The 14563-nt window shown below is 50.9% G+C and overlaps 1 protein-coding gene across 1 annotated transcript; it reads left to right on the plus strand.

The window, feature by feature from the left end:
• The first annotated feature begins 1208 nt into the window (after positions 1-1208).
• Positions 1209-11646, plus strand: TMEM11 (transmembrane protein 11). The gene is made up of 2 exons (XM_086622026.1): positions 1209-1288; positions 10739-11646. The coding sequence occupies exons 1-2, from the start codon at positions 1224-1226 to the stop codon at positions 11253-11255; spliced, it is 582 nt and encodes a 193-aa protein (XP_086478152.1). The 5' UTR covers positions 1209-1223; the 3' UTR covers positions 11256-11646.
• Positions 11647-14563: the final 2917 nt, after the last annotated feature.

A 14563-nucleotide genomic window follows, 5' to 3' on the forward strand; every position in this document is an offset into this window, starting at 1 on the left:
GAAGTGCAGCCTCATGATGCCTGGCGAGGCGGAGGCAGCCATGGGTTTGTTCTCTTCGGTGACATTACATCACTTGGAAATAATGTTGTCAAAAAGAGGCTTTTGCTGGGAATGGGAGATGCAAAGACAGTGCCGCCCTCTTCTGAAATGCACTGTCAGGCTGGAGGAGGGCTGGTCGTGCTGAGGACAGTTGGCAGCACAGCGTACCTCCAGGGAAAGGGAGGCTGTGGAGCAGGGAGCTGCTGTTTGCTAAGGGAAAACGAATTCCTGAGAAAAAGGCTCCTCTCCCAGGAGGAGTCAGAACTGGGAGCTAGAGGGCCCTGCAGAGGGACAAGGCTCCCCAAGATGCACCATCCGAGCACCCCCTTGGGCGACCCTGCTGTACCGGGGTGTCCCCTGGGCTGGGGACAGGGTGGGTCCTGGGACACCCCCACAAAACCTTCAGCATCCCCTGCTGCTGGATCTGCGGGAGCTGGGAAACTTGTGACGGTGGCAAACCTGCGTTCCGTTTTCTAGAGAAGCGTTCGGCTATAAACCGTTATTCCTCCTCAGAGAAGCAGCGGTGGTGGGGCCTCCCCATTCCCGGCTCCTCTTTCAGAACTGACTAAAGGGGCTAAATTTTCCCCAGCAGACCCCGGCCCGTCCGTGCGCGGGAGGCGCTGCTCTGAGGACCCACGTTCCTCCTCCATTTACGAGCAGAACTCGCGTGCTGCTTTTGAGGAGGAAAACAGGGCAACGCTCAGGCTGCGGGGCACTTCTGTTCCGCGGCCAAAGCTCCCGCGGCTCCCGGCTCCCTCCTCCCGCCGCTGCCCCTGCCCGCACCGGGCCGCCCCCCCGCACGGCGGGGCCGCGGGGCAGGCCGGGACGCGCCGCGGCGCTCCTCCCACGGCCCGCCCGCTCCTCCTGGGGCTCCGCCAGCGGAAGAGTCCGCGAGCGAAGGGCCGCGGGGCTGCCGTGTCCGCCGCAGCCGGCACTGGTGGCGGGAGGCGCCATCCGCGCTCCCGCCCCGGGCCCCGTCCGGCCCCGCGGAGGGAACTACGCGCCCCAGGGGCGCGCGCGGCCGGGCGGTGGCGCGGGGCACTCTGGGACTTGTAGTCCGCGCGTGAGCTCGCCCCCGCCCGCCGCGCCGTCCCGGCGGCCCCCGCGCACTACATTTCCCGGCGGGCGGCGCGGCGCGCCCGCCGTCCGCCTGTGGAGACATTTGCGAGGCGAGTGTCTCCAAGATGGCGGCGTGGGGAAGGAGGCGCGCGGGCCCCGGCAGCACCAACAGCGGCGGCGGCCGGGAGAGGTGAGCCGCGGCCGGAGCGGAGGGCGCGGGGCTGGCGGGGCGCCGCGGGCGGGTGGGGGGCGGGAGGAGGCGGGGTGCAGCCGTCCGGGGCTCCCCGCGACCCCCGCGGCAAGGGCGGGGGCCCCGCTGAGGGGAGCGCGGCCGGGCGGGGGCGGTGGGGACGCGGCCTCGCTGAGGTGGGGCTGGGGAAGAGCGGCTCGGCGCGGCCGGCGGTGTCCCGCCGCCAGGATGGAGCCGCCGAGGCGGCCGGGGCCGGGGAAGGTCAGCGTGGCCCGCGCGGCGGCGGCCGCGGCCCTTTTCCCGCCGCGGGGATGCGGCGCTCGGGGCCGGGGCGGAGGAGGAGGGAGCTTCCCGGGAAGGAGGCCCTTCCCGGCCATTTTTAAAGGCAGCGAAGAGCTCTCCAGGGTGACCTCTTTCCGCGGGCGGCCGCGGCGGTACCGCCGCTGGAGGGGTCAGCGCGGAGCCGCCGCGCTGCCCCGGGGCGCGGGGCCGGGCCGGGGCGGGCGGCGGCCTCGGCGCTCGCAGAGAGCTCGGTAACGCTCTCGCTTTGCCTCCGTCAGGACGAACGGGCTGGAACGACCCGCGGAGTAGCTGTGGAAGTTTGGGAATCGTAACTTTAAACCAGGAAAAAGAGGCAGAGGGAAATCTTGTTGAGCTGCTTTTGCAATCTGTATGCGCAGTTCTTTAGCTCCTGAAAATGTCTGGTTAAATCCTGTATTTCCCTACGTTGGCGTTTTCCCTGTTTTGCCCCAGGGCTGACTGATGTAACCAGCAGCTGCTGAAAGCTGCAGCGTTTTTATTGTGAGAAGTGTTCTTTTGTCCTGTTGCCATACCTAGAGACTCTGATATCTCCCTCTTTTTTTTTCCCCCTGTGGTTTTTGCTTCATTTTGTTCCTTTGCTGTAGTTCAACAGTATTCTTTTGATGGCATCGAATCTACTTAGCCAAAAAGAGCCACAAGTAGCCCTTAAAATTCTGGCACTAGTGTGAATTGCAAGAATGCTGTTTGTGTTCAGGGAATTTAAAAGTAATTGAACTGGAAGAGCCAATGGAATTACTGCATCAGTGTCATTTGTATAAACAACTAAGAATACCATGGAGCTCTGTGGCATAGTGGTAAAGCTGTCTGCACCCCGTGCTGGCACCTGCCCCAGTGCTAAGCACATGAGGTGTGGAGTTTTCACAGTGGTAGACCTGTCCTCCCAGCAGAAGTGAAGGAAAAAAAAATATGGAAAAGAGCACTTAATAACTTCCATGAAAATTATTCTTCAAGGATGAAAATTGATGCAGACTTTAAAGTGAGTTGTTACCTTGTAACTTAGTCTGTGAACTGTAGAATAATCTAATTGTAGTTTGAGGAGATTTTCTGAAGCAATGGTGTCGTGGTTTTAGGCTGATCCAGCAACTAAAACTCACACAGTCTCTCCTTCTCCAATAAAGTAGAGAGGAGAGAAAAAAAAAAAAAACAAAGGACTGAGGGTTGAGGCAAGAACAGAGGGAGCACCCACCAACCATGGTCCTGGGCAAAACAGGCAGCGCTTTTCTCAAGCAAAACAGTTTATTAATGATTACTTAGAAGGACAAAGGGAAATAAAAACCGATTACTTGAGAGGACAGAAAGAACAAAACCAGATCTTAAAACCGACACCTTCCCCCCCCCACCTTCCTTTTCCTCCCGGCTCTACCTCCTCCCCCCAGCAGCACAGGGGGCAGGGACTGGGGGAGTGCAGGTCAGTTCATTCCGTGCTGTTACTGCTGCTTCTTTCTTAAAGGAGAAGGAGTCCTTACACCCTTTTCCCCTGCTCCAATGGATCCCCTACCCACGAGGAAAAAATCCACAAATTTCTCCAACGTGAGTCCAGCCCACTGGAAACAATCCTTCCCCACAGATTGCTCCGGTGTGGGCTATACCACAGTCTCGGGTACTTAGGGAGCTGTAGCCACTCGCTCCGGCGTGGGTCGTCACGAAGACTCCAGATGCCTTTCTGCCTTGCCGTGCCCCCAACACGACCATCCTCGGGCTCAGGCATCTTCTCCCCACGGGCTGCGAGTGGGTCGCTGCTCCACCGAGGCCGTCCTGGTTGCAGGGGGGCAGCCTGCTATCTCACCATCAGCCGCAGGGGAAACTCGGCTCCGGCACACCTCCTCCCGCTCCATCCTCACTGACCTGCTGTCGATGCAGCTGTTTCTCTCAGATCTCAGTCCTCTCCAGGTGAACTCAGCCCAGTGGGCACCCCGGGAGTGGGGTGCCCCCGAGTTCCCCAGCTGGCTCCGCCGCCGCCATTCTCCGTGGGCGGCGCCGGCCCGACGCAGGCAGCCGCCCGGCCGGGAGCCAGGGAGCGGGGGCAGTGCCCTCCTCCCTTCTCTGCTCGATCCTGGGCAAAGCACCTTTTCCGGTTCCCTTGTCCTGACTTAAATAGGGCAATTCGCAGAGGCGCCCTATTGGCTCAACCCCGAGGGGGATGGCAGTCTGATCCGGTGGCCAGAACTAAGCTTAACCCGGATCCAGAACCGGGGAGGTCGCAGGGAGCAAAATCCCTCTCCTGCCACCAGAACTACCCCCCCCTCCACATCAAACCATGACAAATGGTTACTTTTGATCTTATGATCAGAAATCCTCATAAACATGAGTTACTTCGTGAGCCTGCTGCATACGTTATTTTTCCTTTGGCAGTGAGAAGGGTGTAGCTCAGTGTAAGAAAGCACAGAAGCGACATTGCAGAACAACAGATACACCGTGGACCAGCGTTTCACAATCCCTGCCAAAAGCCCGTGGTTCTTTCAGGTGTCATCTCGTACGAACGTGACGGAAGAGCATACTTGTCATGGGCACTGGGTGATGTCAACCACGTTCCACCTCTTGGCAGTTGCAGAGCTGGAGATACGCATGACTGAGCCTCTGCCTCTCTCCTAAATCACACCTGCCCATCTTGTTTGACTGCTGGTAGCACCAGTTGTGTCAGGGGCAGCGCTGGCAGACCTGATGTCATCAAATGATGACTTTTTTAATACAGTGGATACAGTTTTCTTACACTGGGCAGGATTCCTGTCCAAAGCCACATTCCTTTGAACTGAATATGCTAATCCAGCTTTTCTCAGAAACGAGCTGCTTCAAGCAGTTTTTATAGTTGTCAGCCAGCTAGTCTAAAAGGCATCTGTGTGTTGGGAGGTGGTGCGAGGAGACTCAGTGGTGAATAAAATACCATCTGACTAGACCAGCTTTCATTTAAAAAAAAAAAAAAATCCAGCAATTTTATCTGGAGGTTGTATCCCTTCATAAACAGTTTCATTGATACGACAAAGTCTGTAATTGGTCAAAAAGTGCTTTCCTCAGTAGGACTAAATGTAAGGACATTAATTTCTAAGGATGTGAACTCCAGCTGGCGCTCTGGTGCTGAAATAATAAGGTTAAAGAAAATAACACAAAACACTGAAGAGAACCAACTAAATATTTGTTTTTCCTCATTCTGGATAGACTCTTTAATGGAGACTGCCTACAGAGAATTGTTAATCTGGAGACCAAAACAACTCTTTTATCCGGAACAGACACTGAATTGTACTTAGTGTTTTTGTGTAAAATTCAGCACGACGACCGCCAGAAGGCAGGACAGACCGCCATTTGTTCACCCGGGAGATGTTCTCACAAACTCCAGAAAGAACAGCTTTCCTGTCGTCACCGCTGCTGGCGTTGGCTTCCCCGCGCCCTTAGAGAGGTCTCTCCTCTCGCCACCTGCGCTGCTGGGATTTCTGGTACTCTGTTTGCCCACAGCAATGATTGACTCGTTTCCATTAGCCTGGCTAATCATTAGTGCACTTAAATTGACACCTCTTTTTTTCCTCTGGCGGCCAGAGAAAAGCCATGGTCTGGCAATGTTTTCTTTAGTGTTGTCTCCCTTGTGGAGGCTGCTTGAAGTTCTCACCTGTGTTCTCCTGTTCTCTTTCCTATTTGTGTTTAAGGTCCATCTTCTGAACGGAGGTCTTGCATTATTGCTATGCTTTTCCTGCTCTTCCTCTGCTTTAATGCACACACTGACCACCTGTTGAGAATGGCCTTTAAAAAGTTCTAGGCCCGACAGGCACGACTGGTGGCCCGAGACTGGTAGATCGTGCGGACATCCAGCAGAGAAACAGTTCTTCAGGTGTTTAAGCTTGGATGTGTTAGTACGTTGTGTGTGCCGTGTCCTGGAGCTCTCCCGAGTAGGAAAATACACACTTGGAGGTGGAGTATTTCCATAGAGAATTAAAGCCAGACCACAGCTCATTCATAGAATCATAGAATCGTCTGGTTGGAAGAGACCCTCAAGATCATTGAGTCCAGCCACTCACCCTGCACTGTCAGGGTCCCTAAACCATGTTCCTCAACGCCAAATCCACACGGTTTTTAAACACCTCCAGGGATGGGGACTTCACCACCTCCCTGGGCAGCCTGTTCCAATACTTCACAACCCTCTCTGCAAAGAAATTCTTCCTGATATCCAACCTAAATTTCCCCTGGCGCAACTTGAGGCCATTCCCTCTCGTCCTGTCATTCCTAACGTGGGAGAAGAGACCGACCCCCATCTCCCTACAACTTCCTTTCAGGTAATTGTAGAGAGCGCGAAGGTCCCCCCTGAGCCTCCTCTTCTCCAGACTGACCAGTCCCAGCTCCCTCAGCCACTCGTCATAGGAGAAGTTCTCCAAACCCTTCACTAGTTTCGTTGCTCTTCTCTGAACCCACTCCATTCCTTAATCTTGAAATTAAATTAAATTTCAAGAAGGATTTATGTGGGGGGAGGGAAGCTTCTGAATTTGTCACGCCTTGACTTTATTGACTTAGCCAAGCTTGGCCGAGATGCCAGTAGTGGCCCAGACACTGCGCTTCGGCCACCAGCAATGCCCTTTCTCTGCAGCTCACTTGCACAGCCGGCGTGAGGCCGCTCTGTCGCATGGCTAAACTAGATTTTGCATGTGTGCCGCTTGTGACAAGCGTTATCTCACTGCTGCAAGCCTCTCCTTTTGCATCTTTGTAACTACTGATCAGACTGGTCTTCATTTACAGCTAATCTGAATATCCGTTTGGTGCTCTGAGCAATACTGTTGTCTGGGAACGTTCTTCTGTTTAAAAACACAAGCAAACTTGACCTACGTTGTGCGGGAGGGGTTTTAAAAGAACTTTTTTGGGGCAGAACTGTACCCGTGCTTTGTGCAGATTGGGGTTGTTTCTAATTGTCATTCTGAACGTTTTGCAGAACTGACATAGTTGGACAGCTCGGAATCCTCGCCAAAAGTCTGTCGGGCAGATCAGGAAACACGTTTAAGCCGAGGGCAGCGTGCTCGTGGGGCTCAGATGTTTTCCTCGGCAAGTGGGAAGGATGTTGAGATTTCTTCCAGGATGTTGGCATCTGCCTGGTTTTCAGGACTCTGTTCGTTTGTTTCTCTTTTTGCCAGTTGCCACCTGGCAAAACTTAAAGTCTTTTCACATTGAGTGACGTTGTGCCTCCTCCGTAGAAAGTTCTTTGTTTCTTCATCCATAAAGACTATCCAGTTGAAACTTAAATTTAAACAGACAGACAGCTCGTTTCAAGAGGCAGCTAGGAGACTGGGAAAAGCAGGGAAATGGAGCTGCTCTGAGGGCTGCAACTGGGAAACTGTTGGAGTTGCTATTGTTCAGCCAGCTGCAGCACCCCTCTCCGGGTGTTCTCTGGTATTCCCATGTTAGGAAGATAATTCACATGTAATTTGAAGCTCGACCTATAGCTCACACACACTTCTGCCCCTTCTGCTGGTGGTAGCTCCGTTAACAACTGATTCCTTAGAAATAAGTTTGGCAATACCTAAATTTTACACCAGTGATTTTATGTTATTTTCATCTTGCTGAGACGAACAGTTGAGAGTACTGTCCCATTTCCCCATCTGTGCATGCAACTGGTACCAGGGGTGTGACATCTAAAGCTTCTGAAGCACAGAATGCATGAAGCTGCAGTAGAATAAACTTTTCGGATATAAGGTCCAGAACTGTGCTTACAGAACAGCTGTACGAGTTTTTAACTTAGCCCTCTTCTTGGAGGTGGGGGAACTGGTCCTGGAAAATAATTTGATTAACAACTGCTTTTAGGTTCTGGTCTGTCTAAATGGCATCCTGGGCTCCTGAACATGTGGCAGCATTTTTATGGCTTCTGGAACTAAGTCCTCTCTGACACTCCTGATTTACTATTCTTTTAAGTAAAACGGATTTTATGCAGAATCACCACAGTTCATGATTGGTGGCTGCCAGCTTGGAGTTGACTGCATAGCTGTGCGTTTTTGTTTGTCATTGCTGGGGGTGGGGGGCAAACTCCGTAGCCTCCAGTGTTTGAGCAAATCCAGTTGCTTTGACTGGGTTTGTTCATGTGCAGCTGCTGCGCTCAATTGAAAGGCTGCGTCAGGAGAGGCTGCCTGTGTGGACTGAGGTCCTCCGTCCTACTCTGCATGCCAGCGAGCTCTAAAACCTCCTCAAGCCTGCATCTCGTCTGTCTCTCTTTCTGCATCATCTGAAAATAAACCAGTCTTCAGGTTTCCATCCTCCAGGGGCAGCCAGTTCTCACGTGGAAAGAATACAGGATAAACCCCACTTCCTGCCTTACAGAGACTTTCTGCTCGCGTTGCTGGCTCTTCATGTGTCCTGTTGTTCAAGCAGCTAATTTTTTCATTCTCTGTCCTTTGTTTTTGGATTGCCCAGCTTGCCCTTTGCAGCTTCAGCACTGTCATAGAGGTTTATTCCGACACCAGAGGACTAATTTGGAGAAACAGCATGGTTAGGGGGCCAGACTCTTAGCAGGGATTAAGCCTTTGTGCAGTTTAGTTCCCAGTGATTTTTTTTCAACAGAGCATATTTTAAGTTCTGCTTGTTTTGGTTTAGGAGGATTATGTTTTTTTGACTTTATTGTTATAAAGCCTCAGAGCCTGCCAAGCCTAACGATTCCGGAAGAGGTGAACAGTACTGCCTCTGACAAAGACTGTTGGATTCCTGCTCGCTTCGACAGGTGGCTGTTGCTTGTGGTATGGCTTTGCTTGTGTACATGGTGGTGAAAGGGGGGGAAAAAAAGGGGTATTCAGAGGGAAGAACAGGTAAGGTCTGAGTAAGGAGAAATGAGGCTGGTAGCATCAGCCAGGTGGCCCTAATCTGAACCTAGAGAAATCCCATGTCATGTAGGTAGGTGACTTAAATTCCTAGAGTTAGAAGCCCAGTTCTCCATGGCTCTTCTACAGGCAGAGAAGAAATGTGCTTGCTTCTCCCTTATTTTCCCAGTGATGACAGAGAGATCCTAGGGTGACTAGGCTATTGTGCTGTTCCTAAGCCACTGCAGAGTTCTTACTTGAATTTGGATTCTGCTTTTCTGTTTTGCAGACCCACGCTGCACATCGCTACGTGTTTTAAAATGCTGAAAGTCCTCCTTGGTAGAAAATACTAGTTTTATCTGGAGAATCATGTTAGCACTGGGTCAGCTTCGAGTTTGAAAATGCCTTTCAGTAGTAGCTTTTCCCTGAAGTCATTACGCCTTAGTAAGGGTTTTCATACAGTCTGTTGGTGTTTCACAGAGTTGCCTTCAGTCTCAGCATGTCTTCTGTAATGAAACTGGAATTTTTGATTTGGAAGAAGCTGCGCTTGGAACAGTTGTCATCAAGGAAAAAAAAAAATCCTTGGCAGAAACTGTTACCAGCTGTGTCCATAATGTATCAGAGCAACATCTGGTTAACTAATTCTTTGTTAGGAACTCCTTAACGTAGCTGGTACACTGAATTATTTAGAGATGTAGTACTGTGTAAAATGTCTATATAGGTGCTGTCAAGACAAGATGATGGCCTTAAAGAAGCCTCGGGCATACACAGCATTCAGGTGGATTTTTATTTTTCTACCCATGAACAGGCCAAGGGGAATTGCACTGCAGAGAACTCAATAACTAGCCTGTAAGCTGACTTTTCTTTGTAGTTGGTATAAATTCCAGTCAGACTTTTAATGAAACTGCTTATTACTCTGCTTTGAGAGAGGCTGGTGCATCTTGGGTCATGCTGTTTGAAACCTTTGCTGCCGTTCACAAAAGCAGCTCCTTCTGGCAACAGCTTGTAATTTAACAATATTCGTGATTACAGATGGCCACTACACGCCACCTCTTGCAGCATGGATGGAGCTGCACGTTAAGGGTAATATCTGGTTACACAGCAGCTTGCCAATGTGTATTTTTCCCTCTCCCTTATTTTCCAGTACGTGCACATGAGTGCCGTTGTACCAACGGAGCAAAAAGTGCCAGTTTCGTTCTCCATCTCAGCAGCGTCTTGCCTCTCGATGTCGGGAGGGTCTAAATGCTGTTGGGATGAGGTGGTTTCACCCGCCGTGACTAGGTCAAATACGTCTGCGATTTGTTCTCCTAGAGCACTCTGCTAGGTATTTTTATCCTTGAGAGGCCACGTGCTCAGTTTTGCTCTGGTTAAGCACAAGTATGTCAGAAATAGTTGTTTCTTCTGCTTAGAAGGGAGGATCTTCCTTGTTCCAATGAATAGGTTTTTGCCCTTTCTCAGCACAGGTAAACAGTCAGAATCCTGTTTTTTAGCAGTCTGTTCCATTCATGTAGCTGCAGCGAAGGTGGTGTGTGTGAAGAGTGGAGGGAAGGTGGAAACGGAGGTGATGTTTAGGTAGCTAAAAGATGCTGCTCAAATGGGGAATGTACAAGTCTTACGAATCCCCTGTCAGTAGGGAGCCTGCTCCAAGGTAGAGCGAGCAGCTCTGTCTCCACTGCTGAAGCCTGCTTGGGTTAAAAAACGTTCCTTTCTTGCGTTGCTGTGCCCTCTTTCAGCAGAGGGAGCGAATTGTTCTGGAACAGAGTGCTCTGCTACCTTTTTCACCTTTGCTTCCAGCAGTGTTTCTCGGCCATCTTGTTGGATTTACTATGGGTTTATTAGGTTGGGTTTACTGTGGAGGACTAAATAGCAAGCTGAATCAGTGGCAAAGGAGGTAGTTATAGTGGGGAGAAAGCAAACATCTTCATCTGAAGATGTTTCCTCTCTTAAAACCTTCCAGTGCAACTTGCCCTCTTGACGGATTTGTTCCTAGGCTTTTTTTCTTTGAAAACTCCGTAAGTCTGTACGGTTCATTCATTGATCAGGTATGGCATTGCCAGTTCCTCCAGAGGAACTGGTTTAGGTGTGAGGAACCATTTCAGGATTGTTAACAAGATCCTATTTTCTCAAAATGTTCTAGTTCCTCAAAGTTAGGAAAAGGTAAAGAAAAATAAGTTGCCTCATTTGGGGATGAATTCATGTACCGCAGGTGTAATTAGCTGATGCGAAATGAATCTCGGTTTGAAAAAGCTGCTGCTTGTTGAGCAGAGGCGGTGACTGACCTTGAGGGGCTGCCCTCACTTCGGGCGTTTTTCTCTCCTGTGCAAAGTCTTGTCTTTAAGCTCTGTAGTTTTAATTCTGCGTTTCCTGTTAACAGGGTCACCTTGTCCTCCACGGACTGTTACATCGTGCATGAGATCTACAACGGAGAGAATGCCCAGGACCAGTTTGAGTACGAGCTGGAGCAGGCCCTGGAAGCGCAGTACAAATACATAGTCATAGAGCCCACTCGCATCGGGGACGAGACGGCCCGCTGGATCACTGTGGGGAACTGCCTGCACAAGACCGCCGTGCTGGCGGGCACCACCTGTCTCTTCACCCCTCTGGCACTTCCAGTCGATTATTCTCACTACATCTCCCTGCCCGCCGGTGTGCTGAGCGTGGCCTGCTGCACCCTTTACGGTATCTCTTGGCAGTTCGATCCCTGTTGCAAGTACCAAGTCGAGTACGACGCCTACAAACTTTCCCGCCTGCCCCTGCATACGCTCACCTCTTCCACCCCGGTGGTGCTGGTGAGGAAGGACGACCTGCACAGAAAGAGACTGCACAACACGATAGCACTCGCTGCCCTGGTGTACTGTGTAAAGAAGATCTATGAACTCTACGCGGTATGACTTCGGCAGGGAAGAGAGAAACCCACAGAGACAAGTGTATTAAGACTCCCACAGTAACGTGTTGTTTTTCCTCTTTGAGAAGCAGTGGAGACTGGGAAGGATTTGGTTTAATAGAGCTGTTATTTTTAAATAACACATCACTGGTGCACCAAGGTTTTTCAGTTCTTCGTTACACTTCAGATGTGGATGTGTGGTGACTTGAGAGCTGTACGTTAGGCCGCGGGAGTCCAATCCAGCAGTGGAATGTCAGTGAAAGCAAGCTATAGAAAGAGGGGGTGTGAGAGCTTTTTTTTTTCGGGGGGGGAAACATTTAAGTATATTGTTTAATTGTATTACACAGAACCAGCCAGAAGTTATCGTTGACCATTAAAGGATGAGAATTTCAAATGCTTTTGCTCTCTTGTTACTGTTATCATAGTTCCCTTTTATAGTGTGCTTCCAGGGGATGGAGGCTTTGCTGTGAGAACTCCAGTGATGGTAACTATTTGTGCGTGCTCACACACAGACCCGATATTCCTTTTGTCTGTTGCACATGGCAGCAATGTCCGTGTTACTTCACAGCAGCCATCTCTCGAAGAAATAGCTGTAAAGTGTTGCTTTCCCTCTTGCCTGACTAGTTGTGTTTCTTGGAAGAGGGCTTACTTGTTACCTCCGTGTTTATATCTTGTTGGTGATTGCTTAAACATTGATGGTTGGGGCTACAGGTGTCCAAATCCTCTGCTGCCTCCAGCCATTACTTCTCTGCACGATGGAGACAACACTGTAAGTTTCCAGCTACAAACACATTCTGCTCTTGGACAAGTTTTTCCTTGTGTGGATCCCTCTCCACTGAAAGGTGTTGTACCCCCGGCAGCCGAGGACTGCCGAGGTGGGAGTCCAGCTGTCTTCCTTCTCTGCTTTGCCACCGCTGCTGACACTTGGCTGTGCCATGACTGTGCAATTCTACGGCTCCGGCTTTGAACACGTACTTCTGGAGCTGCCGGCAGCTGCTGCCAGGCATCCACGTGCCTGTGTCTTGTAACTGTGTTACCTGAAACTTCAGAGTTCAATCTTGTGCGTTAATTCAGCTTTTAGCAAAAAACTGTCCAAGTCTTGTTCCTAGAATGGGAAGTCTTTACTGTTTTGCAAGATCTGCCTGTCGCTTTTAGAGGATAGGGGCTTGCTTTCTTTAATCTCCTCCTACCAGATGGAAAACAGGTGTGGCTTGCATTTACCAGGCCAGCCTGGCACAGCTCCAAGTGTTATGATGGGAAAATGGGAGCAAAGCCCTGTTGCAAAACCTGTGTGCACACAGGTGTGCTGCTTGCTCCAGTGGTGGTTGCAGCCTGACCTCCGCAGCGGAAGCGCTGACCTTGGAAGGGAGTCTTGTGAGGTTGGAAACCAAATTCTTTATCTTTCCAAACTGTATCAGCAGGCATGGAGAGCTCCGCCTCGCCTCAGGCTGCAGCAGGCTTTTCTGGCCATGCTTCCAGCTGGAGCTTTTCTGCTGATGCAGCTTTTGTGCGAGCGGGGCACGCAGCCCAGTCGTGCGCGGGCTGGGCCAGCGGGGTGTGCCGGGAGTTCTGAGCAAGTACTTTTGCTACCCGGACGGGCAGCTGTACCTGGGCAGGCACGTGGCTGGAGGAAAGAAAGCCCTGTGGCATCGAGAGGTTTCTAGGTGGCAACAGCCCTTTGCCTCTTTGGCTGGTCCAGTGGCTGAGTTGTCTCTCTCCAAGGTTAAAAGCAACTGGGATCCAGAGCGTCTCTATTTATAGCAACGATGTACAGTCGCCTTGGCAGAGAGGAGGGGAAGAAATGCAGCTACTTCATCTTGCTGCGGTGAGGCCAAGACTGCTGGGCAGGCTGCCTTTTGCGTCCTGGTGTTGTTTGTTCCTGAAGTCCTGTCTCCTGGATGAATTTTGAACTACTGGTAGATCTGCGATAGCTAATACATCATTGCTGCAGAAGGCCCTGAAATACCCTTGTGCTAGCCACATAAAATACATTCCTGCTCTTTTTTAATCAATGCAGCATAATTCTCAGGGGTTTAGTTCCTCCTCTTCACCAAACCTCTGTGGTCCTGGGCTTTTTTTTGTGTTAAGCTGTCCCTTAGCCAGAATGATCACTGTGGCAGAAAGACTAACCCCTCATGGGCTCCCTAAATGCTTGGCTTGTATCAAAGACTGGAGTCAAAAATGAGTGAGTTTCCTGTGGTCTCTTATTGCAGCAGAAAAGGTGAAAAGTCAGCATAGCTGTCACAACAGGTAGGTCTGTTTCAAAAACGCACCCTTCGCTCCGTTCTGAGGTGGAAAGGGCATAGATTGGGCAGGGGGGAGCTGGTTTTCCAAGAAATATTAGCGATAATCTAGCTAAAATTAGAGGGCAGATTTAGATTAGATATAAGGAAGAAATTTTTCACTCTGAGGATGGTGAGGCAGTGGCACAGGTTGCCCAGAGAAGTTGTAGATGCCCCATCCCTGGAAGTGTTCAAGGCCAGGTTGGATGAGGCTTTGAGCAACCTGGTGTAGTGGAGGGTGTCCCTGCCCATGGCAGGGGGGTTGGAACTGGATGATCTTTGAGGTCCCTTCCAACCCAAACCATTCTGTGATTTTTATAAAATGCTTGGTGGCATCCTGACTATTAGTGAGACAGTGCTGTAACTGCAAATTGACCTGGGAGAGTGAGAGGGGTCTTGTGGGCCTCAGCATCACTCGAGATGGCTGGGGACAGTCTCTGCCTTTGCCCGTGCCAGCAGCTCTGGGCTGCATTACCTGGGGACAAGCCTCCCTCTCAAAAGCCCCGCAGCCTTTGCTGCCCATCCTGACTGTTAGAGAGGTGCTGCGAAACGGAGGGTGCTGCATTCCTGTCCTCACATTCCCGTCCTCACAGAGAGGGAATCTGTGTTCAAAGGGGAATGCACATGCTCTCAGCAACCTCTGACTTGGAGCGGTAGTTTCAAACAGTAACTACAGTAACTCCCCACATGTAAATTGTTTTCCTCAGGCCTGATGTGTTAAACCCCTCACACCCTGGACTGATGTGTTGCACCCTGGATGGTAACACTGAAATGCAAAGTGGCTCCTCGTTCTTCCTGGGTCGCCATGACCTGAAGCACCAGAGGATGGAGCAGCTGGACAAGACTGGCAGGAGTACCGTGTTCTGCCAAGAACTGGAGGAGCTGAATATGCAAAACAAAAAAGGAAAAGCACAACTGGCGCTTGAAGAAACTCCCCTTGTGCGGAGGGAGCGAAGGTAATGCCTTGGTTTCCTATCTTGATAGGGGAAAAAAGACCCCAGCTTTTGGGACATTCACCTGAAAGCTTCAGTTT

This window comes from Tauraco erythrolophus, chromosome 17, assembly GCF_009769465.1.
Source record: "Tauraco erythrolophus isolate bTauEry1 chromosome 17, bTauEry1.pri, whole genome shotgun sequence".
NCBI classification, from domain to species: domain Eukaryota; kingdom Metazoa; phylum Chordata; class Aves; order Musophagiformes; family Musophagidae; genus Tauraco; species Tauraco erythrolophus.